Source organism: Cherax quadricarinatus, chromosome 1, assembly GCF_038502225.1.
Source record: "Cherax quadricarinatus isolate ZL_2023a chromosome 1, ASM3850222v1, whole genome shotgun sequence".
Lineage (NCBI taxonomy): Eukaryota > Metazoa > Arthropoda > Malacostraca > Decapoda > Parastacidae > Cherax > Cherax quadricarinatus.
In genome coordinates, this window is record NC_091292.1 from 41,389,931 (window position 1) to 41,414,919 (window position 24,989).

A 24,989-nucleotide genomic window follows, 5' to 3' on the forward strand; every position below is an offset into this window, starting at 1 on the left:
TAGGTGGTGGTATAATAGGTGGTGGTATAATAATGGTGGTATAATAGGTGGTGGTATAATAGGTGGTGGTATAATAGGTGGTGGTATAATAATGGTGGTATAATAATGGTGGTATAATAGGTGGTGGTATAATAATGGTGGTATAATAGGTGGTGGTATAATAATGGTGGTATAATAGGTGGTGGTATAATAATGGTGGTATAATAGGTGGTGGTATAATAGGTGGTGGTATAATAATGGTGGTATAATAGGTGGTGGTATAATAATGGTGGTATAATTGGTGGTGGTATAATAATGGTGGTATAATAGGTGGTGGTATAATAATGGTGGTATAATAGGTGGTGGTATAATAGGTGGTGGTATAATAGGTGGTGGTATAATAGGTGGTGGTATAATAGGTGGTGGTATAATAGGTGGTGGTATAATAATGGTGGTATAATAGGTGGTGGTATAATAATGGTGGTATAATTGGTGGTGGTATAATAATGGTGGTATAATAGGTGGTGGTATAATAATGGTGGTATAATAGGTGGTGGTATAATAATGGTGGTATAATAGGTGGTGGTAATAATAATAATGGTGGTATAATAATGGTGGTATAATGGTGGTATAATAGGTGGTATAATAATGGTGGTATAATAGGTGGTATAATAATGGTGGTATAATAGGTGGTGGTATAATAATGGTGGTATAATAGGTGGTGGTATAATAATGGTGGTATAATAGGTGGTGGTATAATAAAGTGGTATAATAGGTGGTGGTATAATAATGGTGGTATAATAGGTGGTATAATAATGGTGGTATAATAGGTGGTGGTATGGTGGTGGTATAATAATGGTGGTATAATAGGTGGTGGTATAATAATGGTGGTATAATAGGTGGTGGTATAATAATGGTGGTATAATAGGTGGTGGTATAATAATGGTGGTATAATAGGTGGTGGTATAATAATGGTGGTATAATAATGGTGGTATAATAGGTGGTGGTATAATAATGGTGGTATAATAGGTGGTATAATAATGGTGGTATAATAGGTGGTGGTATAATAATGGTGGTATAATAGGTGGTGGTATAATAATGGTGGTATAATAGGTGGTGGTATAATAATGGTGGTATAATAGGTGGTGGTGGTGGTATAATAATGGTGGTTTAATATTGTGGTATAATAGGTGGTGGTATAATAATGGTGGTATAATAGGTGGTGGTATAATAATGGTGGTATAATAGGTGGTGGTATAATAATGGTGGTATAATAGGTGGCGGTATAATAATGGTGGTATAATAGGTGGCGGTATAATAATGGTGGTATAATAGGTGGCGGTATAATAATGGTGGTATAATAGGTGGCGGTATAATAATGGTGGTATAATAGGTGGCGGTATAATAATGTATAATAGGTGGTATAATAATGGTATAATAGGTGGCGGTATAATAATGGTGGTATAATAGGTGGCGGTATAATAATGGTGGTATAATAGGTGGCGGTATAATAATGGTGGTATAATAGGTGGCGGTATAATAATGGTGGTATAATAGGTGGCGGTATAATAATGGTGGTATAATAGGTGGTGGTATAATAATGGTGGTATAATAGGTGGTGGTATAATAATGGTGGTATAATAATGGTGGTATAATAGGTGGTATAATAATGGTGGTATAATAGGTGGTGGTATAATAATGGTGGTATAATAATGGTGGTATAATAGGTGGTGGTATAATAATGGTGGTATAATAGGTGGTATAATAATGGTGGTATAATAGGTGGTATAATAATGGTGGTATAATAGGTGGTGGTATAATAATGGTGGTATAATAGGTGGTGGTATAATAATGGTGGTATAATAGGTGGTGGTATAATAATGGTGGTGGTATAATAATGGTGGTATAATAATGGTGGTGGTATAATAATGGTGGTATAATAATAGTGGTATAATAATGGTGGTATAATAATGGTGGTGGTATAATAATGGTGGTATAATAATGGTGGTGGTATAATAATGGTGGTATAATAGGTGGTGGTATAATAATGGTGGTATAATAGGTGGTGGTATAATAGGTGGTGGTATAATAATAGTGGTGGTATAATAATGGTGGTATAATAGGTGGTATAATAATGGTGGTATAATAGGTGGTGGTATAATAGGTGGTGGTATAATAATGGTGGTGGTATAATAATGGTGGTATAATAGGTGGTATAATAATGGTGGTATAATAGGTGGTATAATAATGGTGGTATAATAGGTGGTATAATAATGGTGGTATAATAGGTGGTATAATAATGGTGGTATAATAGGTGGTATAATAATGGTGGTATAATAGGTTGTATAATAATGGTGGTATAATAGGTTGTATAATAATGGTGGTATAATAGGTGGTATAATAATGGTGGTATAATAGGTGGTGGTATAATAGGTGGTGGTATAATAAAGTGGTATAATAGGTGGTATAATAATGGTGGTATAATAGGTGGTATAATAATGGTGGTATAATAATGGTGGTATAATAGGTGGTATAATAATGGTGGTATAATAGGTGGTATAATAATGGTGGTATAATAGGTGGTGGTGGTATAATAATGGTGGTATAATAGGTGGTGGTGGTATAATAATGGTGGTATAATAGGTGGTGGTGGTATAATAATGGTGGTATAATAGGTGGTGGTGGTATAATAATGGTGGTATAATAGGTGGTGGTGGTGGTATAATAATGGTGGTATAATAGGTGGTGGTGGTGGTATAATAATGGTGGTATAATAGGTGGTGGTGGTATAATAATGGTGGTATAATAGGTGGTGGTGTTATAATAATGGTGGTATAATAGGTGGTGGTGTTATAATAATGGTGGTATAATAGGTGGTGGTATAATAATGGTGGTATAATAGGTGGTATAATAGGTGGTGGTGGTATAATAATGGTGGTATAATAGGTGGTGGTGGTATAATAATGGTGGTATAATAGGTGGTGGTGGTATAATAATGGTGGTATAATAGGTGGTGGTGGTATAATAATGGTGGTATAATAGGTGGTGGTGGTATAATAATGGTGGTATAATAGGTGGTGGTGGTATAATAATGGTGGTATAATAGGTGGTGGTATAATAATGGTGGTATAATAGGTGGTGGTATAATAATGGTGGTATAATAGGTGGTGGTGGTATAATAATGGTGGTATAATAGGTGGTGGTATAATAATGGTAGGTGGTATAATAGGAGGTGGTGGTGGTATAATAGGTGGTGGTATAATAATGGTGGTATAATAGGTGGTGGTGGTATAATAATGGTGGTATAATAGGTGGTGGTGGTGGTGGTATAATATATAATAGGTGGTGGTGGTGGTGGGTATAATAATGGTGGTATAATAGGTGGTGGTATAATAATGGTGGTATAATAGGTGGTGGGTATAATAATGGTGGTATAATAGGTGGTGGTGGTGGTGGTATAATAATGGTGGTATAATAGATGGTGGTGGTGGTATAATAATGGTGGTATAATAGGTGGTGGTGGTGGTGGTGGTGGTATAATAATGGTGGTATAATAGATGGTGGTGGTGGTATAATAATGGTGGTATAATAGATGGTGGTGGTGGTATAATAATGGTGGTATAATAGGTGGTGGTGGTGGTGGTGGTGGTATAATAATGGTGGTATAATAGGTGGTGGTATAACAATGGTGGTATAATAGGTGGTGGTATAATAGGTGGTGGTATAATAGGTGGTGGTATAATAGGTGGTGGTATAATAGGTGGTGGTATAATAGGTGGTGGTATAATAGGTGGTGGTATAATAATAGTGGTGGTATAATAATGGTGGTATAATAGGTGGTATAATAATGGTGGTATAATAGGTGGTGGTATAATAGGTGGTGGTATAATAATGGTGGTGGTATAATAATGGTGGTATAATAGGTGGTATAATAATGGTGGTATAATAGGTGGTATAATAATGGTGGTATAATAGGTGGTGGTATAATAATGGTGGTATAATAGGTGGTATAATAATGGTGGTATAATAGGTGGTGGTATAATAATGGTGGTATAATAGGTGGTGGTATAATAATGGTGGTATAATAGGTGGTGGTATAATAATGGTGGTATAATAGGTGGTGGTATAATAATGGTGGTATAATAGGTGGTGGTATAATAATGGTGGTATAATAGGTGGTGGTGGTATAATAATGGTGGTATAATAGGTGGTGGTATAATAATGGTGGTATAATAGGTGGTGGTATAATAATGGTGGTATAATAATGGTGGTATAATAGGTGGTGGTATAATAATGGTGGTATAATAGGTGGTGGTATAATAATGGTGGTATAATAGGTGGTGGTGGTATAATAATGGTGGTATAATAGGTGGTGGTGGTATAATAATGGTGGTATAATAGGTGGTGGTGGTATAATAATGGTGGTATAATAGGTGGTGGTGGTATAATAATGGTGGTATAATAGGTGGTGGTGGTATAATAATGGTGGTATAATAGGTGGTGGTATAATAATGGTGGTATAATAGGTGGTGGTATAATAATGGTGGTATAATAGGTGGTGGTGGTGGTATAATAATGGTGGTATAATAGGTGGTGGTGGTATAATAATGGTGGTATAATAGGTGGTGGTGGTATAATAATGGTGGTATAATAGGTGGTGGTGGTGGTATAATAATGGTGGTATAATAGGTGGTGGTGGTATAATAATGGTGGTATAATAGGTGGTGGTATAATAATGGTGGTATAATAGGTGGTGGTATAATAATGGTGGTATAATAGGTGGTGGTATAATGGTGGTATAATAGGTGGTGGTATAATGGTGGTATAATAGGTGGTATAATAATGGTGGTATAATAGGTGGTGGTATAATAGGTGGTGGTATAATAATGGTGGTATAATAATGGTGGTATAATAGGTGGTGGTATAATAATGGTGGTATAATAGGTGGTGGTATAATAATGGTGGTATAATAGGTGGTGGTATAATAATGGTGGTATAATAGGTGGTGGTATAATAATGGTGGTATAATAGGTGGTGGTATAATAATGGTGGTATAATAGGTGGTGGTATAATAATGGTGGTATAATAGGTGGTGGTATAATAATGGTGGTATAATAGGTGGTGGTATAATAATGGTGGTATAATAGGTGGTGGTATAATAATGGTGGTATAATAGGTGGTGGTATAATAATGGTGGTATAATAGGTGGTGGTATAATAATGGTGGTATAATAGGTGGTGGTATAATAATGGTGGTATAATAGGTGGTGGTATAATAATGGTGGTATAATAGGTGGTGGTATAATAATGGTGGTATAATAGGTGGTGGTATAATAATGGTGGTATAATAGGTGGTGGTATAATAATGGTGGTATAATAGGTGGTGGTATAATAATGGTGGTATAATAGGTGGTGGTATAATAATGGTGGTATAATAGGTGGTGGTATAATAATGGTGGTATAATAGGTGGTGGTATAATAATGGTGGTATAATAGGTGGTGGTATAATAATGGTGGTATAATAGGTGGTGGTATAATAATGGTGGTATAATAGGTGGTGGTATAATAATGGTGGTATAATAGGTGGTGGTATAATAATGGTGGTATAATAGGTGGTGGTATAATAATGGTGGTATAATAGGTGGTGGTGGTATAATAATGGTGGTATAATAGGTGGTGGTATAATAATGGTGGTATAATAGGTGGTGGTGGTATAATAATGGTGGTATAATAGGTGGTGGTGGTATAATAATGGTGGTATAATAGGTGGTGGTGGTATAATAATGGTGGTATAATAGGTGGTGGTGGTATAATAATGGTGGTATAATAGGTGGTGGTGGTATAATAATGGTGGTATAATAGGTGGTGGTGGTATAATAATGGTGGTATAATAGGTGGTGGTGGTATAATAATGGTGGTATAATAGGTGGTGGTGGTATAATAATGGTGGTATAATAGGTGGTGGTGGTATAATAATGGTGGTATAATAGGTGGTGGTGGTATAATAATGGTGGTATAATAGGTGGTGGTGGTATAATAATGGTGGTATAATAGGTGGTGGTGGTATAATAATGGTGGTATAATAGGTGGTGGTGGTATAATAATGGTGGTATAATAGGTGGTGGTGGTATAATAATGGTGGTATAATAGGTGGTGGTGGTATAATAATGGTGGTATAATAGGTGGTGGTGGTATAATAATGGTGGTATAATAGGTGGTGGTGGTATAATAATGGTGGTATAATAGGTGGTGGTGGTATAATAATGGTGGTATAATAGGTGGTGGTGGTATAATAATGGTGGTATAATAGGTGGTGGTGGTATAATAATGGTGGTATAATAGGTGGTGGTGGTATAATAATGGTGGTCTAATATGGTGGTGGTGGTGGTATAATAATGGTGGTATAATAGGTGGTGGTGGTATAATAATGGTGGTATAATAGGTGGTATAATAATGGTGGTATAATAGGTGGTGGTGGTATAATAATGGTGGTATAATAGGTGGTGGTGGTATAATAATGGTGGTATAATAGGTGGTGGTGGTGGTATAATAATGGTGGTATAATAGGTGGTGGTGGTGGTATAATAATGGTGGTATAATAGGTGGTGGTGGTGGTATAATAATGGTGGTATAATAGGTGGTGGTGTTATAATAATGGTGGTATAATAGGTGGTGGTGTTATAATAATGGTGGTATAATAGGTGGTGGTATAATAATGGTGGTGGTGGTGGTATAATAATGGTGGTATAATAGGTGGTGGTGGTATAATAATGGTGGTATAATAGGTGGTGGTGGTATAATAATGGTGGTATAATAGGTGGTGGTGGTATAATAATGGTGGTATAATAGGTGGTGGTGGTATAATAATGGTGGTATAATAGGTGGTGGTGGTATAATAATGGTGGTATAATAGGTGGTGGTGGTATAATAATGGTGGTATAATAGGTGGTGGTGGTATAATAATGGTGGTATAATAGGTGGTGGTGGTATAATAATGGTGGTATAATAGGTGGTGGTATAATAATGGTGGTATAATAGGTGGTGGTATAATAATGGTGGTATAATAGGTGGTGGTGGTATAATAATGGTGGTATAATAGGTGGTGGTATAATAATGGTAGGTGGTATAATAGGAGGTGGTGGTGGTATAATAATGGTGGTATAATAGGTGGTGGTGGTATAATAGATGGTGGTGGTGGTATAATAATGGTGGTATAATAGGTGGTGGTGGTGGTGGTGGTATAATAATGGTGGTATAATAGGTGGTGGTGGTGGTGGTATAATAATGGTGGTATAATAGATGGTGGTGGTGGTATAATAATGGTGGTATAATAGGTGGTGGTGGTGGTGGTGGTGGTGGTATAATAATGGTGGTATAATAGATGGTGGTGGTGGTATAATAATGGTGGTATAATAGGTGGTGGTGGTGGTATAATAATGGTGGTATAATAGGTGGTGGTGGTGGTGGTGGTGGTATAATAATGGTGGTATAATAGATGGTGGTGGTGGTATAATAATGGTGGTATAATAGATGGTGGTGGTGGTATAATAATGGTGGTATAATAGGTGGTGGTGGTGGTGGTGGTGGTATAATAATGGTGGTATAATAGATGGTGGTGGTGGTATAATAATGGTGGTATAATAGGTGGTGGTGGTGGTGGTGGTGGTGGTATAATAATGGTGGTATAATAGATGGTGGTGGTGGTATAATAATGGTGGTATAATAGGTGGTGGTATAGTGACAATACAGAAAAGAGGGTGAGCGTCATCGACCAGGTGCCTGGGCGAGCGTCATCGACCAGGTGCCTGGGTGAGCGTCATCGACCAGGTGCCTGGGTGAGCGTCATCGACCAGGTGCCTGGTGGTTGTGCATCGTTCTGGTTCTGGGTAGCTACCATGAACAATGCCGCCAGGAAACCTACGAGGGAAGCTTTGTTATGACGCATCTTTAGTAACACCAGACGAGAAACAGTCGAGCAGAAGTACAAAATGAACTAACAGATAAGCCATTGTGATCAGATGTGGACGTGTGAATGTTTTATTGCCTTTAACTTCTTTAGCTATCAAAACTCGAGGATGGGGGGGAGGGGGGGAATCAGTTCCTGAACCCATTATGTACCCCTAATCTTTTCGACTTCCGCCCACAGGATGGGTATGGGTGCATAATTAAGATATTAAACTAACTGCCGTGTAAATATTAAGAGGCCTCGACTCGACCAGGGATAACAGACCAGGTATTCCACTAGAATAAAATAGGTAAAGTTGAAAATGATGGCCAGTGGGGCCCTTCCTCCTACTTGCACAAGTCTCATGAATACAGCGAATGAACTCAATACTTAAAATATTATATGATCCACCTTATGAACCAATCTCTTAAGTGGCGTGGATCACCACAGCAGAGCAACTGGTAGGAAAACCAGGAGTTCTAATCACTTCCATATTCCCCATACATGGAAGACAAAAAATGAAGGAAAAGGCATAATACCGTGACGAACAATGCAGGAATAACGCACACATGGCAGAATGAAACTTTTAACGTTTTGGTCCGATTTGTAGTGGTTAATGGCCCAAGTCAGACCGAAACGTAGTCACAATATTTTTATTTTGCTGCTTAAGCGGCTGTGAATGGTAGCGTAAGATATGGATACACAAAAGGCCTTAAAAACTGGGCCCCAAAAAGATTTACAGGAATGCATCTGGATTTTTATCCGCAGTTGACTTGTGTTGAAAGCAAATTTAGGAAATTTTATAAACATATCCAGTATCTAATTTTCATCAAGATATATCGACGTATCACATAGGTTATTATATTGTATTTCCATATACCTCATTAAGTGGACAATTATCCACAGTACTCAAGAGTGACCACACGGCTGGCTACATACTGGGAATTTGGTTTGATCACCTGTATCTGCCAGAAGCACTTATAACCAAACCTAAGCCTGGCTACTACAACAGTGTTAACACTGCAAGTTGCTCCATAAATGTACTTATCTACGTTCATATTGTCATAGTGGATCATAGATCTACTCAGGCTTCAACTGCATTCCAATAACAATATTTCTCTATCCTAAGGACTAAATACAGATACAACGTTACATTTTACATTTTCCTTCAGGTAAATTTGCTAACGTATCAGCTTTATGATGGAGGAGTAATCCAGTGTGTGATAGAAGCCATAACTGTACAATAATTTCTTATTCCGGATTTTTGAGTATCTATGCCTGGCTTCTCCAATGAGCATGTTAGAGCCATTACGAAAGTCAAGAGCATTCAGTGATAATCGTAAAAAGCAGAGTCAAGCTCAGTATGATAAGTTAGCTTCAGCGCCATTAGGATGTCAATTCAGTTTGCAGTGTAGACGCCCAGTTAAGTCATAAGTTATTCTCCCTTATGCAGGTTTTTGGTATAAAAATTGGATGGTGTTGGGTTACATGTATAGGCTAAGACGCTTACACCTCGTCACCTGAAGGTAATCCCGTGTAGGGGGTACGGAAGATAATATTAGATAGGGATGTGAAAATCAACAACGTTAAAAAATAATAGTAGTAAACAATGCTAAAATAAAGTAACCTCTAGATAACTAGAAATTCACCAGCAATCAACTTCTGGAATTTTAATGCCTCCAAGTGTTTGTGTATTATCCTAGCCATAATGGCCTGAAGGGCATCAAAAATAACAGCAATAGTAAGGAAATTCACAAGGTCAGACAGCAGTAGGCTGTCTGCATAGACCAGTAGAGCTGCACTCTCACATCTGGCAGTTCACACTACTGGTGCAACAGCCTCCATTGCAATATATAGTAGGAATACAAGGGATACAGGCAAATTTTTTCCTGCTCCTCCATAAAACTTAAGATAATTCCAGATTTAAAAAGGATTTTTGTAATGAACTTACCCCCGGAATGAGACAAGAACATCGTACAAAAAACCTTCAGTTCACACAGACTTGAAACAAAGAGGTACCTAACAATCATTAAACAGTTAAAGATACGGCTTATATCTCCCCCCTCCCCCCCCCCAAAAAAAAAAAAAACAAAACTTACCGTGGACAGGTCGAGGAAGGAGGTGGCTACATTGACTTGATCGAGAGTCGGACGACCCAATGCATCGCGACCCCCAATTGCACCACTCCTGCAAGTTTATTTAGGTATACACAGATACAGTTGATCATCATACATAACAGCACGTGTGTAGAGAACTTAGGGAAGCCTAATAACGTCAGAGTGACTTATTTCCATTGGTGTCCTTGTGATTATTTACATTTAAAAATTAAAACGAGTATCTATGTAAAAGCAATTACAATAAAAAGATATACTAAGGGAGAAGTAAAAATTAGTTATTTTCATTAAAGAAATCCCTTCTTTCTGAAGCTTTATTCATGACGTACATTTTGGTTCTCTTCTTGAACTGGCTTCATCCTGTGACTGGCTTTGACATGTGCGGGTAGTCTATTCCACTCTTATTGCTTTGTAGAAAATGTCATTAAAGCCTTGCCACTGACTCTGGTCACTACAAAGTTGTTCTCCCTTCCCCTAGTTCTATAATTTGGTTCCCAACCTTAACAAAATTAGCAGTTAGATATTGGTTAACACTGTCGGCAATTCCTGTAGACGATTTTCTTTAATTTTATACCACTCATAACAGAGGAGTTAAGTGTTAATTATACGACTACCATAAGAAATCAGGAAGCAAGATAGCTTTCATTATTTCCCTAAATGTTTTGGCTCTTAAAATTATCGTCGAAAATAAAGCTTCATTATAAAAACTGAAAATTGTCTGATCTCGCGTAATACATTCAGGAACAAGTTCATAAAAAATGGTTACATGTCAATTTAACCCCCCACAACCCCCACCCCACTACCCCCACCCCTCTTACCACCAGTCAGGATCAACATCCACCACTCCTACCACTGAGGTAATTATACATACTAGATCTCTACTTGTGAGATATTGAGAGATGCACCTACCAGGTCTCCTACGTCCTGCACCTACCAGGTCTCCTACGTCCTGCACCTACCAGGTCGCCTACGTCCTGCACCTACCAGGTCGCCTACGTCCTGCACCTACCAGGTCGCCTACGTCTTGCACCTACCAGGTCGCCTACGTCCTGCACCTACCAGGTCGCCTACGTGCTGCACCTACCAGGTCGCCTACGTCCTGCACCTACCAGGTCGCCTACGTCCTGCACCTACCAGGTCGCCTACGTCCTGCACCTACCAGGTCGCCTACGTCCTGCACCTACCAGGTTGCCTACGTCCTGCACCTACCAGGTCGCCTACGTCCTGCACCTACCAGGTTGCCTACGTCCTGCACCTACCAGGTCTCCTACGTCCTGCACCTACCAGGTCTCCGTGGTGCGAGAGGAAGCCAGTGTAGTGTACCATGTTAGATACTCTTGGATCGCGCACTGCCCTAAACTTTTATACTCAAGAGAACGCACCAAGTTATTTGGAATATGTCTAATAATTATAAAACTCTAAAGCTAAAATTAAAATCGCTCAATAAAAATAATAGAAACATTAAAAACAATATTTAAAAAAAAATTCTTTAGTGTCCCCCACATACTACACGCTTTATGCAAGAACACTGACCTGAGGAAGGGAAGACACCTGGGCTGGCCGGTGTAGAACTGATGGGACTGCAGGTGTGGGTCGTCATCTGGAATAGGGATGGGGGCGCACAGCGGGTCCCTCCAGGAAGTACAGTCATCACACCTCTGAGGTAAACCATTAGCACCTAGAACAGTTATACAGAGTGGTTACCAAGTTTGATTTAGGGGTATGTATTTCTGCACAATGTAACCAATTCAGTTCATATTCTTACTCTGGTTGTAGTTTTATGTTAAGAAATTCGTCCCAGTTCTTCAAAACAAAGAAATATGCAATGAAAATACGCGTTTTAATATTATAGATGAAGCAGTAAGGGTACTGGGGATGCCTAGGCTGAAAAGGAAGCACTGGCAGAGGATCAAAATCACATTAGATTGGGAAAAAAAAAAGCTAAGAGTTTAACAATGGTACGAAATTATCTAGAAGGGTAAAAGAGTTTCGTGCTCTTGTTGCTGAGGCAAGGGTACAGAGCATGGTAGAGAAGTGAAGCACTGAAACAGATTATAGAGCCGAGGACAAATGTTTCTTGCAAGCAGATGCAGTAGGGTGCACCAGTAAGTGTTGGACACTGCACATAACCGAGGTGAAGAAACTGCTAAGTGATCTAGATACCTCTAAGGCAGTGGGCCCAAATAACATCTCTCCAAGAGTCCTGAGTGACCAGAAGAACTGTGCTTCTAGCATCTATCTTCAATAAATCTATTGAAACAGGGCAACTGCACGAGGTGTGGAATACAACAAACAGTCCCAATCTTTAAGGAGAGAGAGAGAGAGAGCATTAAACTACAGACCATTGTTACAGATGTATAGTATGTAAATTCATAGAGAAGATTGGGGGAGCACATGAAAAGGATTGGGCTCATGACAATGAGCACGGCTTCAGGGATTGGAAACCCCGTCTCACAAATCTACCAGAGTTCAACGACAAAGTAACAGAAGACAGGAGAGAGATGGGTGGACTGCATCATGCATCATCTTGGAGTAAGAAGGCTTTCGATACAATATCACACAAGAGACTGGTTGAAAAGCTATAACAGGCAGGAATAGTAGGGAAAGTACTGCAATGGATCAGGAAATAACCGACAGGAAACAACGTTTGTTGGTGCGCGATGAGGTGTCATTAGTGATCATGTGTCGAGTGGGGTTCCACAAGACTGTCCTGTGTCCAGTGCTACTACTTATAAAAAGAGCTAAACGTACAAGGGTCAGAGTGCTGCTGCTTGTAGATGTGAATGATATGATGGAAGGAATAGATTCAAAGGCGTCTCTTAGCTGATGTGAAACTAATGGGAATACAAGCCGACGAGATCAGATAAGATTACAAAGATTATCTGGACAGGCAGCAAGCCTGGTCCGACAATTGGCTCCTGGAGTTTAACTCCAAGTGGAAAGTAATGAAACCTGGGGAAGGACAAAGAAGCCCGCAAACAAAGTACAGACTAGGGGATCAAAGGTTGCAAACCTTACTTAAGGAAGAGGATCTTGGGGTGAACATTATACCGAGCACGTCCCCTGAGGCACAACCAAATATCGGATGCAGCATATGGGCGCCTGCCAAACCTAAGAACAACATTTGTGCATCTAAGCAAGGTGTCATTCATGGCACTGTACATTGTATACATCAAGCCCATATTGGAGAATGGAGCACCATTATGGAAGCCAAACCTGGTAAAAAAAAAAAAAAAAAAAAAAGGTTAAGGTAACTCGACCTGACAACACTAGAGGGGAAAGGGGAAAACGACGTATAAAATTCCGTAAAGAAATTAACAAGGTGGATAGGGACAATGTGCCGGAGATGGGACACAGGAACAAGGGAACAAAGTTAACTCAGACGAGTCATAGGGATGTTAGAAAACATTTCTTTAGCCTTAGTTGTCAGGAAGTGGAACAATCTAAAGCGATAAGAGGCAGGATCCATACATAGCTTTAAGTAAGGCTTTTGGAGAGGAGTGACCCAGTAGTAACTACCGAAGAGGCGGGGTCAGGTGACTCGACCTCTACAACTACATACAGGCTAGAGCACAGTTAATTACTGCTGTAAAATATTTCGGATTATTCTTACCTTTCCCATTTTCTGGGATCATCATGTAAAGCATTTGATATGACAAATTAGCTCTTTGTATCCCTACTTTTGATCTATATTGTACGTCCATTATGCTATTGAAAACCTAATTGTACTCTTCTACAGATCAAAAATTATGACCTGATCCTAGTTTCTACCTGATCAACGATCAGTCATCCAGGTACTGCTAGGTCAAGTGTAATGCATTTGTCATCTAGTAACGTATATTACATCATTTATCATCGCCTAGTAACGTATATTACATCATTTATCATCGCCTAGTAACGTATATTACATCACTTATCATCGCCTAGTAACGTATATTACAGCATTTACATTGCTCTTTAATCAGCGAGATGGTCTTTATTGGAATTTATATAAAGTTACATAAACGAAGCGGAAACACCCTAACAAGGAATTATTTAAAAAAAAAAAAAGTTCCGTAGTGTTAAACTAGCCTGCATCAATCTGTAGTCCATAGTAGACCCATATCAGTAATCTGAACTATATCTGGCAGATTTTAAACCAGGTTCTGGAGAGTTTCTCCTAAACAACTATCCAATATAATCAGTAAATGGTTCACGGTTACCAGCGGGTGATAACGTGTCTAATAATAGTGAGGCGTTCCAACACCCTTTATGTTAGCCTGTCAACAAAGTGATGCCCAGAGTGAGCATATGTTCTCAGGATACATGGGCCGGCAATTATATCAGTGCATTGCTCCCTATCATTCCAGTTTCATGGCCGCTTGTTCTTTGGCTAGATGGTCAGACGAGATTATGTCCTTGCTAAATTAAAGTTTGGTCTTTCAGGATCAGTCTCTGGATCAAAGGAGTTAACCAGCAGCTGTAAAAAAAAAGAGCTTCCTACGTGAACTATTTCATTAAGAGGCGACAGACGAAACCGGGTTATAAATAGATCAAAATCAAAGCCAAAGTGAGGAAAGATTCACTCCATATAGTGGGTTCGAGTACTGGCGAGAGGCTAGTTAGAGTGCATCTCACCTCCAGGGGCAGAGTGTAGAACTTCCCTGTGGCGTACCATTAGTCTCGTTTGGGGAAGGACTCGTGAATCAAGCCTCTCCAGCTTGCTGATGGGTAACTTCAAACATACGGAAAGATTCTTCCCTAAGAGGATAGACTGAGGGGCCTGAATCTGCACTCTAGAAAGGCGTAGACTTAGGGGGGATATGACCAAGGTGTATAAATGGAAAACAGCCTTGCCTAGACAAGACGCTCACCAATGGATTCAAACTGGAAAAATTCAGATTCAGGAAGGATATAGGAAAGCACTGGTTTGATGATAGAGTTGTGAATGAGTGGAACAAACTCCCGAGTACCGTCATATACGCTAAGACGTTGTGTAGTTTTAACAATAGGTTATATAAATACACGAGTGGGTGTGGGTGGGCGAGTTGGACCTGACCAGCTTGTGCTAGTAGGTCAGTTGCTGTGCTCCTTCCTTATGTTCTAACATGAAAGAATAGCTACATTAGAAAGAATATACAATGTACAAAATGTGCAAGGAACTACCTCATGTAGGCAACGCAGAAATACAACAGGGCTGTCTATTCACTCTCAAACTCATGAAAGTAACAGGAACCTTAAAGGGTAACTAGCAACATCAGCACATGTGTAACCAATCCGTCGGCGGCAGCAGTGCGACACTCAGGAGACTGCAGGGTGCCTTTCTCGAATCAATTCTAATCTTTCTCTTTTTTAGAGTAATGAATGGTCTTTCCTCGGCAGTCTTGCCCGAATCAGCGACCTTCCACAAATCGATGAAGTCTAAAATAGGGAAGCCTCTGAGCGCCAGGAAACTTCTTTATGCATTCGGGAACTCTAGATCCTCTGGCCCTGGGTTTCATGGTATCGCTCATAGTATGTTGAGCCTTTGGATGGTCACATGTTTGCTGCCACTTCCTTTCGTGTAAACAAATTAGTGCTTCATCCTAAATTATCCAACCCTCCCGAGTCAAAAGACTACAGACCCGTCCACCGCTCAAAACTAGAGCTAGTGAATGCATTCGCAGACAAAATACCTGCACAAGGATATACTGAGGCTTGGTGATGAAAAGCATGCCGTCGCCCAGCAGGATATTCATAATGTCGGGCTACAGTGATGCTACGACAGTCATCACTAACCAACGTATGAGCGCAGTGTGCATCATAACACAAAGCTAAAGGAGCTCAGGCGCTAAGGTTTAGAGATTTTAAAATTGAAGTTAAAAAATTATGGAAATTAAGGTTTTACCAAAACAATAGTGCAAAGTTCTGGCAACATGTTGATGCAATCAGCTTGTTTATCATATTTCTAAGTGTTTTTTCAAAAATGTAATTTATGTTTTTGCTCTCATCAAGAGGACATGTTGGCAATTAGTGTTTTTATTTTTTTTTACTCCAGAAATTACTATTATTTCATTCTAAATTACTGATTATTTCATTCTAAACAAGTTCTGTGGCGACTAAAGTGAACAGCACAGAGTTGTTGCTGCTCAGTTGCCTCTGGATTATCAACAATGACAGAGGTTTGCAACACGCTCAGATTTGGTGTTTAATCTCCATAGAGTTTTATAGAAACAAAAACTTTAATAACTCAGGAATAAGTTATTGACATTTGTTGCACTCATTTGCAAAGTAATAATAGGAGTCATGATTTTTTTTCAATGTTGTTGAATGATGGTTCTATGTAATTGCAACGTTGTTTTGCAATATGTTTTACCATTTTGTTTTTATTGACTTATTCTCAAAAAAATTGCCCCCCCCCCCCCAAAAAAAAAAAAAAATAAAAATTCAATTTTTTTTTATAATGCAATCTATTGACATTTCTCGCAAAAATGTTTGAAGTATAGATAATCTAACTATCTTTCATCTGATGTTGACTAGAACATTGTACAACTTACCAATTTTGTAAAACTCCGAGGGATTTATGATATACAATTTTGCAATATCTTGCAACTTTGCAACAAGAAGTCCATGCAAACATGTGTATAGGATGCAAACTGCTCCTTAACAACAGCATAAAGTTACACTTGAAATTGGACTTCAATTTTAGAATCTCTAAACCTTAGCGCCTGAGCTCCTAAACAGATCCACCTTCAATTCTTTTTAACCAGGTGACTGACATCGTGGGTTACATTTTTTGGACTGGTCCGAGTCATTACTGAAAAGGGTTGATTAATGAACATTTTAATTTTCATATAAAAATAGTCTATCGGCATTGAATATCATTTTATTTTAAATAACTGTTCACCTTTGGGCATTTTCTGGGTTCCGTTTCTTTGAGAAAGTTGTGTTCTTGCCACGTAGGTCCAAGAAGCTTTTCAATTTCATCGTGAGCATCTAGAGGAAGTCCTGGAACTTCAAGGATATGCATCGTACTTGAACACTAAGTCTTGTCTCTCTGCTGTCCAAGAACAGAGGACGTGTAAAAGCACTATGACATAACCAACTGCTCAAAACCTTGCAAGTGCATAGAGAACCTTTTATACCCCTTGCAGGTACATTTTGCAAGATTGACCTGAATGCTTTGAAAGCTAATGTGCTGGATACCCTGATCACTGATGTCAAATTTCAACTGCTGTTGCGAATATAAAAATGAGAATGGTAAATTGTACTGTATGGAACCCTGTATTATCGTTGGTCAGGAAAAATGGGCATGACCCATGTTACCACTTCGTCATTTACCCTAAATTGGCTCGGTGGTGGGTCAAAGAACGCATATGGACATGCTCTATGAATGTGGCGAGTTATGGGAGGCCAACGTAGACTATGTGATCCAATGACGTGCTCACATGAGAGAGCAGAAAACATTCACACACATCGCCTCTACTGGAATACCACTCTCCTGGACTGCTATTTTAAAATAGGGTCGGAGTGTTTTCTTTCCCCTCCTCCTCCCTCCCCATGTTGCCCTGAGTGGCAGTCCGATGGTTCTGTGGCTCTGCCCAAATGGTAAAATAAAATTTGCATTGCCCAAACACCAGAATGATTTTAAAGGGGGAGAGGAAAAATAAAGCACCACCTCTCTCCCCCCCCCCACCCACAAGCGCTCGCCCATACAGCCTCCCCACCAGCGGTCGCCCATACAGCCCCCCACCAGTGCTCGCCCATACAGCCCCCCACCAGCGCTCACCCGTACAGCCCCCCCACCAGCGCTCTCCCGTATTGCCCCCCACCAGTGCTGGCCCATACAGCCCCCATCAGCGCTCGCCGGTACAGCGCTCGCCCGTACCACCACCCCGCACCGCCCCCCACCAGCGCTCGCCCGTACTGCCCCCACCAGGTCTCGCCCGTACTGCCCCCCACCAGTGCTCGCCTGTACAGCGCTCGCCTGTACTGCCCCCTCACCAGCGCTCACCCATACTGCCCCCCACCTGTGCTCGCCCATACTGCCCCCCACCAGTGCTCGCTTGTACCGCCCCCCCCCACCAGTGCGAGACCGTACCGCCCCCCTCCAGCGCTCGTCCGTACCGCCCCCACCAGTGCTCACCCATACTTCCCCGTACCGCCCCCCCACCAGCGTTCACCAGTACCGCCCCCACCTGTGCTCGCCCGTACAAATTTCTATCAATGGCATATTGTTTGAAGGATGTCAGTGGCGGTGTCCCACCGAAAATAAGGATTACCTCACTAGGGTTCCCACAACCACAGTGGCAGTGATATACTATGATGCCAGCCATGGGCACCATTGTCATTTGTCAGCCTCGACTTACCTGCGAGGGTAAACCCCAAAACAGTCTCAGATAACGAGAGTAACAAAGCTGCAGACTTAGGGACTGTCTTGAAAGAGTGCATAAGACAGCAGATAAGTAATCATCAGAATTAGTGATTAGATGAAAAATTTACAACTCCAAAAAAGAGGAATGCGAAGAAAAGTTCTTTAGAGACTCGCGGACAGATTTTGTGTAATATATATTTAAACAAGTACCAGAAAAGTCTGGGCACTGCACTATTATAGTCGCTCGCAAGCGAAACCAATTTTACCTTTAATAACTTAAGCTTACCCTTTATAATAGAGATTAGGGTGAGATCGTGGTCAACAATCTGACCGAGCTGCATGATGAGGAGGTTATGGGTAGTGAGCTTGGCTGTAGGGGCGTCCCTGGTTGAGAGACTCACCCTCCGTGGATTAGGCAGTAAACCCCCAGCCACAGACAGAGTTCGCATTAGTGCAATGTCTGAAATATGAAAAATTTAGCCCATTGGCTGACAATTCATTTACTATATTTTTACCCAATATTATAACTATATTGGAGTTAGTTCCAACCCTCAAGTGCTTAACTAAAACATTTCCCAAAACCAAATTTAAATATAATCTTTTTAAAAACCATGTTAAGATAATGGAAATTCTGAAACTAGGCAAGAAAATAATATGGTATTTAAACAATCCAGATAATAGTTATTTTAACACGTGGACCAATTTGAAGAAACGTGGTTGTAAATTGTATCTGAAACGTTTCCTCCTGAACAACAATGTTGATATTGAAGCAGTGCCTATACAAATTAAGTCATGCAATGAGTAGTTCGTTTTCTGTCATTAAATTACATTAAATATGTAATTGATCTTCAGGTAAAAATCTGAATATATTTAATTACATTAGTGGAGTTTATCAAGACATTGGTTAAGTCAAAGGAAAGCAAAGCTACAAGAATCAGTGTTAGTCGAGTGGCAAGTAATAGTCTTACCAACAACAGTTTAAAGTGAGGGGTAATAGAGAGGTAACTGGCAAGGTTTGATGTATTACACTTAGAAAATTACCTAACTTATACCATTGGTTCAATATTAAATTTGTTAGTTAAAAAAAATAGAATTTTATGAAATTAAAAATTCCTTTCCAGGAACTTTAGGCTTAATCTTGCGAAGACAGTCTGCAGCAGTCCAGTAACTCTTAACATCTATATATTACACTCATTACCTTAGTATAGCAGCCTACCATAGACTGGTGGCAAGATGCGAGGCATGGGTTGACCAGGCGTTCCAAGGTGAGGGTAAATTAAATTATTACAACGACCAGAGATGCTGCGGTATTTGGCCGTTGCTTCACAGGCCACCGGTATTTCCCTGTCCTCGGTCAGTGGCGGGAGAATGGTTTGTGGAGAGGAAAGTGAATGCAATTACAAACCATAAATTTACAGATATTACAATACGTTTACATAGAAGAGTTACCCATTATCGTACACATCTACCCACCCATGGTCACCGTACCCACGTATGATCAGATTAATAAATTCATTTTTATCTACAGAATATCTTAAGTCTGAATATTAATTCAAGGCGGATAAAACTGATGCAAAACTAATCACAGAACGCGTGGAGTTTGTACCCATGGCGAATGAGTCTTCCAGGCTAGTGTAACCCACTGGGCCAGCTGGCCCAGTGGGTTACACACACACACACAGTGTGACTGTCAATGGTCCAAGTCGGACCGAAACGTCGTCGTAAGCTTCTCTCTTTTATGTGCGGGTTATTTGTGTATCGTTCCAGTCACGGTATTGTGACTTTTTGTTATTTATCAGTGGGTTACAACTCACTTGCCATGGGTACAGCCCTCCACCCTCTCTTTTTAGTTTTAAATTGTGTTATTACGATTTCGTTAGCCAGTATTTAAAAGTAAATACAGCATCCCCTTCCGCATCCACCAGCACCCCCATTCCACACCCACCAGCACCCCTTCCACATCCACCAGCACCCCCCTTCCACGCCCACCAGCACCCGCTTCTACACCCATCAGCACCCCCGTTCCACACCACCAGCACCCCCCTTCCACATCCATCAGCACCCCCCTTCCACATCCATCAGCACCCCCTTCCACACCCACCAGCACCCCCATTAACTCCATACAGGTACATGCAAGCAGCAGTGAGGAAACTAATATCTTGTGGCTATTCCCAGAATGAAAAATAAACGACAGACCGAAGGATATTCAATATTTGACAAGTGCGCTGGTATAAATCACTAAGTAGAAGTCTGCAGTGTAAACAAGGCCGTTAATCGTAATACAAATCATTTCTGTGAGGGAGAATCATAGGGGAGAAGCCACCACACATTTGGACTAAAGGGAAATTTCTCCTGTGATTAGAGAAAAAGGTATATAGGGTTTTCAGTCAGGCTACAGTACTATCACTGAGCTCTCTCACTGAGGTGAAACCGTCAACAACATTTTCCACAGCAGACTAATGATTTAGTTAATTACTCGATACGATTATAATTTCAAATACCTTTCCGGAAAATAACATTTACTTGATACGAAGATAAAAGGGTTGGAACAAATAGAGGCGGCGGTCAAATAAAGGACTCCTCCTAACATTATTACCAAACCACGTTACGGATGGGGGTTGAACTCGCTGCTAGTTGTGAAACTCCAGACCAACGATTAAAGACGTGAGAGGGTAGGCGGACGTAAATGTTTAAGTTTACAAATATGTATGCCATCAGGTCCAGCTGCCGACGATCAACAAGCGACAAGTGTTGGCTCAAGTTCCCGAAGAAGAAAGCGAAAATTACAAGACTATGCTAGAAGAAAGTAACGAGGGGCACAGATGGAGCCCTCGAAATATACTAACAAGACTATTTCTAATCGTTGCGGCAATTTCAGCCCGGTCTGCATCACTGACAACTTAATAATAGTGGCTGGGTCTGGAGAGCACCTGCTACTATTTCCGTACTTTTTTCCAAACTGCACTCAGGAAAAGTGAAAATCCCGCCAGCAACTGCATTTTGCTCGACGGATTACACGTTTGGCAATCGTCCTCGCTCGCTCTTTTGAGGTTAGAGCGGCTCTGTGGTCCTGTTGTAATAACTGCCCCACGTAACATGCTTCAAACTTTCTGTAACAAGTATTTCACGAAACCAATGAAAAGTTTGTTTCTAAACTTAGCTCTGTATACACTTGCTTTTTATTAAAAATAGCGATCCTGATTAATTACTTTCATAATAAGTACTCCCCTTGCTGTGACATAAGTCAGCTACGTTGTGCTCACCTGCAGGCAGGTGGGTTGGGTGTCAGGTCATCTGAGATGGTAGGTGGTGCCTGGTTGGGCTGACGACCCTCAGGGTCAGCCCAGTATGGAGAAACATTTGGGTCATTTTCTATCGACGAGAAAACTAATTAATATTATGAAATACAAATTTCAATGCTCTATTTAACGCCCTACATTATATAAACATTGTACGGTATGAAATTAGACAGAATTGCACTGGGTTGCTTTGGTTTATATTGACAAATGCGAGAATGTGGGATCAGAATGAGAGTTTTCTGTAGTGCCTCCCTTTTTATGCATTACGAGATATCGGGTCAAACAAGTCAACAAATCTCAGTACTCGCCATGGGAGTGACGCGGCTCCAGTACGCCAGCAAGAAGCTGACCAGAAAGCACCTCGTAGTCTGGCTGAGGGATGCCTCCATCTCCAACTGACACTACTATCGGTAGGATGTTCTCGTCCTCAAAGTTTTGAACGGTGTTTACAATCTTCTGGATTGTTCGGGGATTCGCTTGTAGTGTGTGGGTGGGAGTTATAGTGTTGGTGTCCAGGAAGAAGGTCCTGCCTGCATCATGCACGGTGGAGTGAGAGATGAAGTGGGTGGAGTCTACAGTGTTGCTTATCGTGAGCAGTACCAGACCACAGCGCCACCACAACATCTGTTGAATAAAAAGTACAAGATGGACTTTAATGAAATAGGGGGAAAAAAAATTAGTTTAGGTCACCCGCTAGAGGAAAATCAGGCTGTTACATAAAAAGGGAGGGAAGCTCCAGCTCTTGAACTAAACGTTTCGTGAAAACAGACTTCCAGGGAAACTTTTTCTTTTATTACTATTTTCTTCGGCTTTCACTCGTGTCTCGAGTACATAGGATCATCAACTATAATGTTTAATCACTCAACTGATGAGGGGGATATTGGGGATTCCTTCAACAACCAATTTACGCCATATTCCAAAACTAGAATTTTCACATTTTACAGGGACACTTAAAAAAGAAACTGGATTTTTTTTTATCAATCAGAATAGAGAATTTCCGTTTACAACATATCACGAGACAAACTGTGGAAAATTTTGAATTTTCCTAAATTTGGCATGTGTAAATATGAATTATATAATAATTGTATATTAAAAGGTGATGCTGATTTGATCAAGAAATTTCGAGCCGAGGAGCGACAGAGTGGACGCCATAGTGAATTTAATGAGTAAACTGGTTGTTACAATAGTAATTTAATCAGGCATCATTGAAGTTCAGTGGGTGTATATCGACCTCAATCTAATTTAGAAATTGCAAACACGTTCCCACTGAAAAACTGGGTTATAGTGTGGAGAACCTTGACAATTAGACAACAAAAATTAAAAAATAGAGAACACCAATTCTTCCCAGAGGCGCACCTTAGCTAAGTGACACTTACCCATAATGTACAGTAGTTTTGTGTTGGCAATCTTAAATTCTAGCTGTTGTGATAGCGTTAGGGTGTTTCCAAAAAATAATTATGATCCAGTAATTAAATAAGTGGTAATACGAATTTCTTTTCTAACACCATTGTATTATGTGTATTTTACAATACAATAGCAATTCACAACCCTTGTGGGATTATCGCTTCTTTTCTAGTATGATAATATGTAATAATAATATCGTCATTCACTCTAAAAATGGAGTGTTACATGAGAATGGGAGTGTTGCCGTTTGTTTATTCTGTACTAACTTGTATAACTTGTACAATAGTTATTTTGTGTACCCAGAAAAACTAAAACATAGTCCACAGTTCTAATCTACCAGAGTAGCTCGTTTTAATATTTTAATTTAATATTAGGTATAACTTTTTGCGAGTGGTTATGGAGTGGGCATCCAGGTAGGTAGTTCTGTGAGCTACTGTGACTAAGTCCCACTTAACTTACCCAAAATACTTTCATGTAATAATTCAGGTAATTCTCTGTGAACCTCATGCAGGTAATTTCTCCTAATAATTCACATTAATAGTGAAAGTAGCAAACATTTTTAAACATGTTCACACTCCACATCCGGTCTGGCCTATGGAAAAAATATTGCATGTATAGTAAATATACAATGAAGCAATTTTTTCAGAAGTTTTTAAATTTTTTCTCGATATAAACTTTTCAGACGTAGTTTCTAAATCACGAAGGCCTTGGGGGGGAGGGGGAAAGGGGGGGTAGTCCCTCGCTGAGGGAGGTTTTGGGTGACCTAAGGTAGTTGCTGTAGTCAGACGAAGAGAAACTGAGGGGCATTTCTGCACTTACACATTCTGATCACCCTATATGTTTTACAAGTTAAGGACGAGTAGGTGTGATAAGGATGAGCTCTCATCCTAATTACACCTACTCGTGCTTAAGCAGACGGGAACGTTAAACACCTGGCTCACACAAAATTACAGACACCTAGCTACACACAATCACAAAAGCTGCTGAAAAAGTGCCACAAAAGACCAGGAACACTACTACCAACACCCCTTCTCTAACACTCAGTGGGTTCTCCATCCTGCACTCTCACATGCTCCACACCCTGGACGACCACAACATACTGGCTGGGCTCCCTTACACGCGCTTACCGTATTAGGGTTACTAAGAGATTTTGAACCTTGATCCGAAGATCACGAACACCAGTATCAGAGCACACAACACTTCCAAGTTTATCCACACATGCACTGTACACTTCAGTCACCCAACGTGAGGGTTAAGTCCCTCCTCACCAATCTTCAAGATTTTTTTTTTATATATTTTATTGAGAGCACATCTTGTACAGACACATAATACATATATATAAACATTGCTAACAATAAGTACACACAGAATCTCTCTCTCTCTCTCTCTCTCACACACACACACACACACACACACACACACACACACACACACACACACACACACACACACACACACACACACACACAAGGATGAGGCAGGACTGCAAAGAGACCTGGACAGGCTGGACATGTAGTCCAGAAACTGGCTTCTCGAATTCAACCTTGCCAAATGCAAGGTCATGAAGATTGGGGAGGGGCAAAGAAGACCGCAGACAGTACAGGCTAGGTGGACAAAGACTACAGACCTCACTCAGGGAGAAAGACCTTGGGGTGACCATAACACCGAGCATGTCACCGGAGGCACACAACCAAATAACTGCTGCAGCATACGGGCGCCTGGCAAACCTGAGAATAGCGTTCCGATACCTTAATAAGGAATCGTTTAAGACACTGTACACTGTGTATGTTAGGCCCATACTGGAGTATGCAGCACCAGTCTGGAACCCACACCTGGTCAAGCATGTCAAGAAGTTAGAGAAAGTACAGAGGTTTGCAACAAGGCTAGTCCCAGAGCTCAGGGGAATGTCGTGCGAGG

At 40.2% G+C, this 24,989-nt stretch overlaps 1 protein-coding gene across 3 annotated transcripts in view; it reads right to left on the minus strand.

Annotated features, from left to right (window-relative positions):
* The window catches only part of LOC128685131 (salivary peroxidase/catechol oxidase-like), a 142,797-nt gene that overhangs the window by 44,391 nt on the left and 73,417 nt on the right, over positions 1–24,989 (minus strand). For all 3 annotated transcript variants that reach the window (XR_011391587.1, XM_070081780.1, XM_070081867.1), the window contains exons 2-7: positions 21,977–22,292; positions 21,633–21,741; positions 19,586–19,713; positions 18,656–18,829; positions 11,571–11,715; positions 10,023–10,110 (exon numbers count right to left, since the gene is read on the minus strand). Coding sequence is in view for 2 of the 3 variants with exons in the window: in XM_070081780.1 (XP_069937881.1) it covers positions 10,023–10,110; positions 11,571–11,715; positions 18,656–18,829; positions 19,586–19,713; positions 21,633–21,741; positions 21,977–22,292 (960 nt within the window). In the remaining variant the exon portion in view is untranslated. The remainder of the gene's footprint in view (positions 1–10,022; positions 10,111–11,570; positions 11,716–18,655; positions 18,830–19,585; positions 19,714–21,632; positions 21,742–21,976; positions 22,293–24,989) is intronic.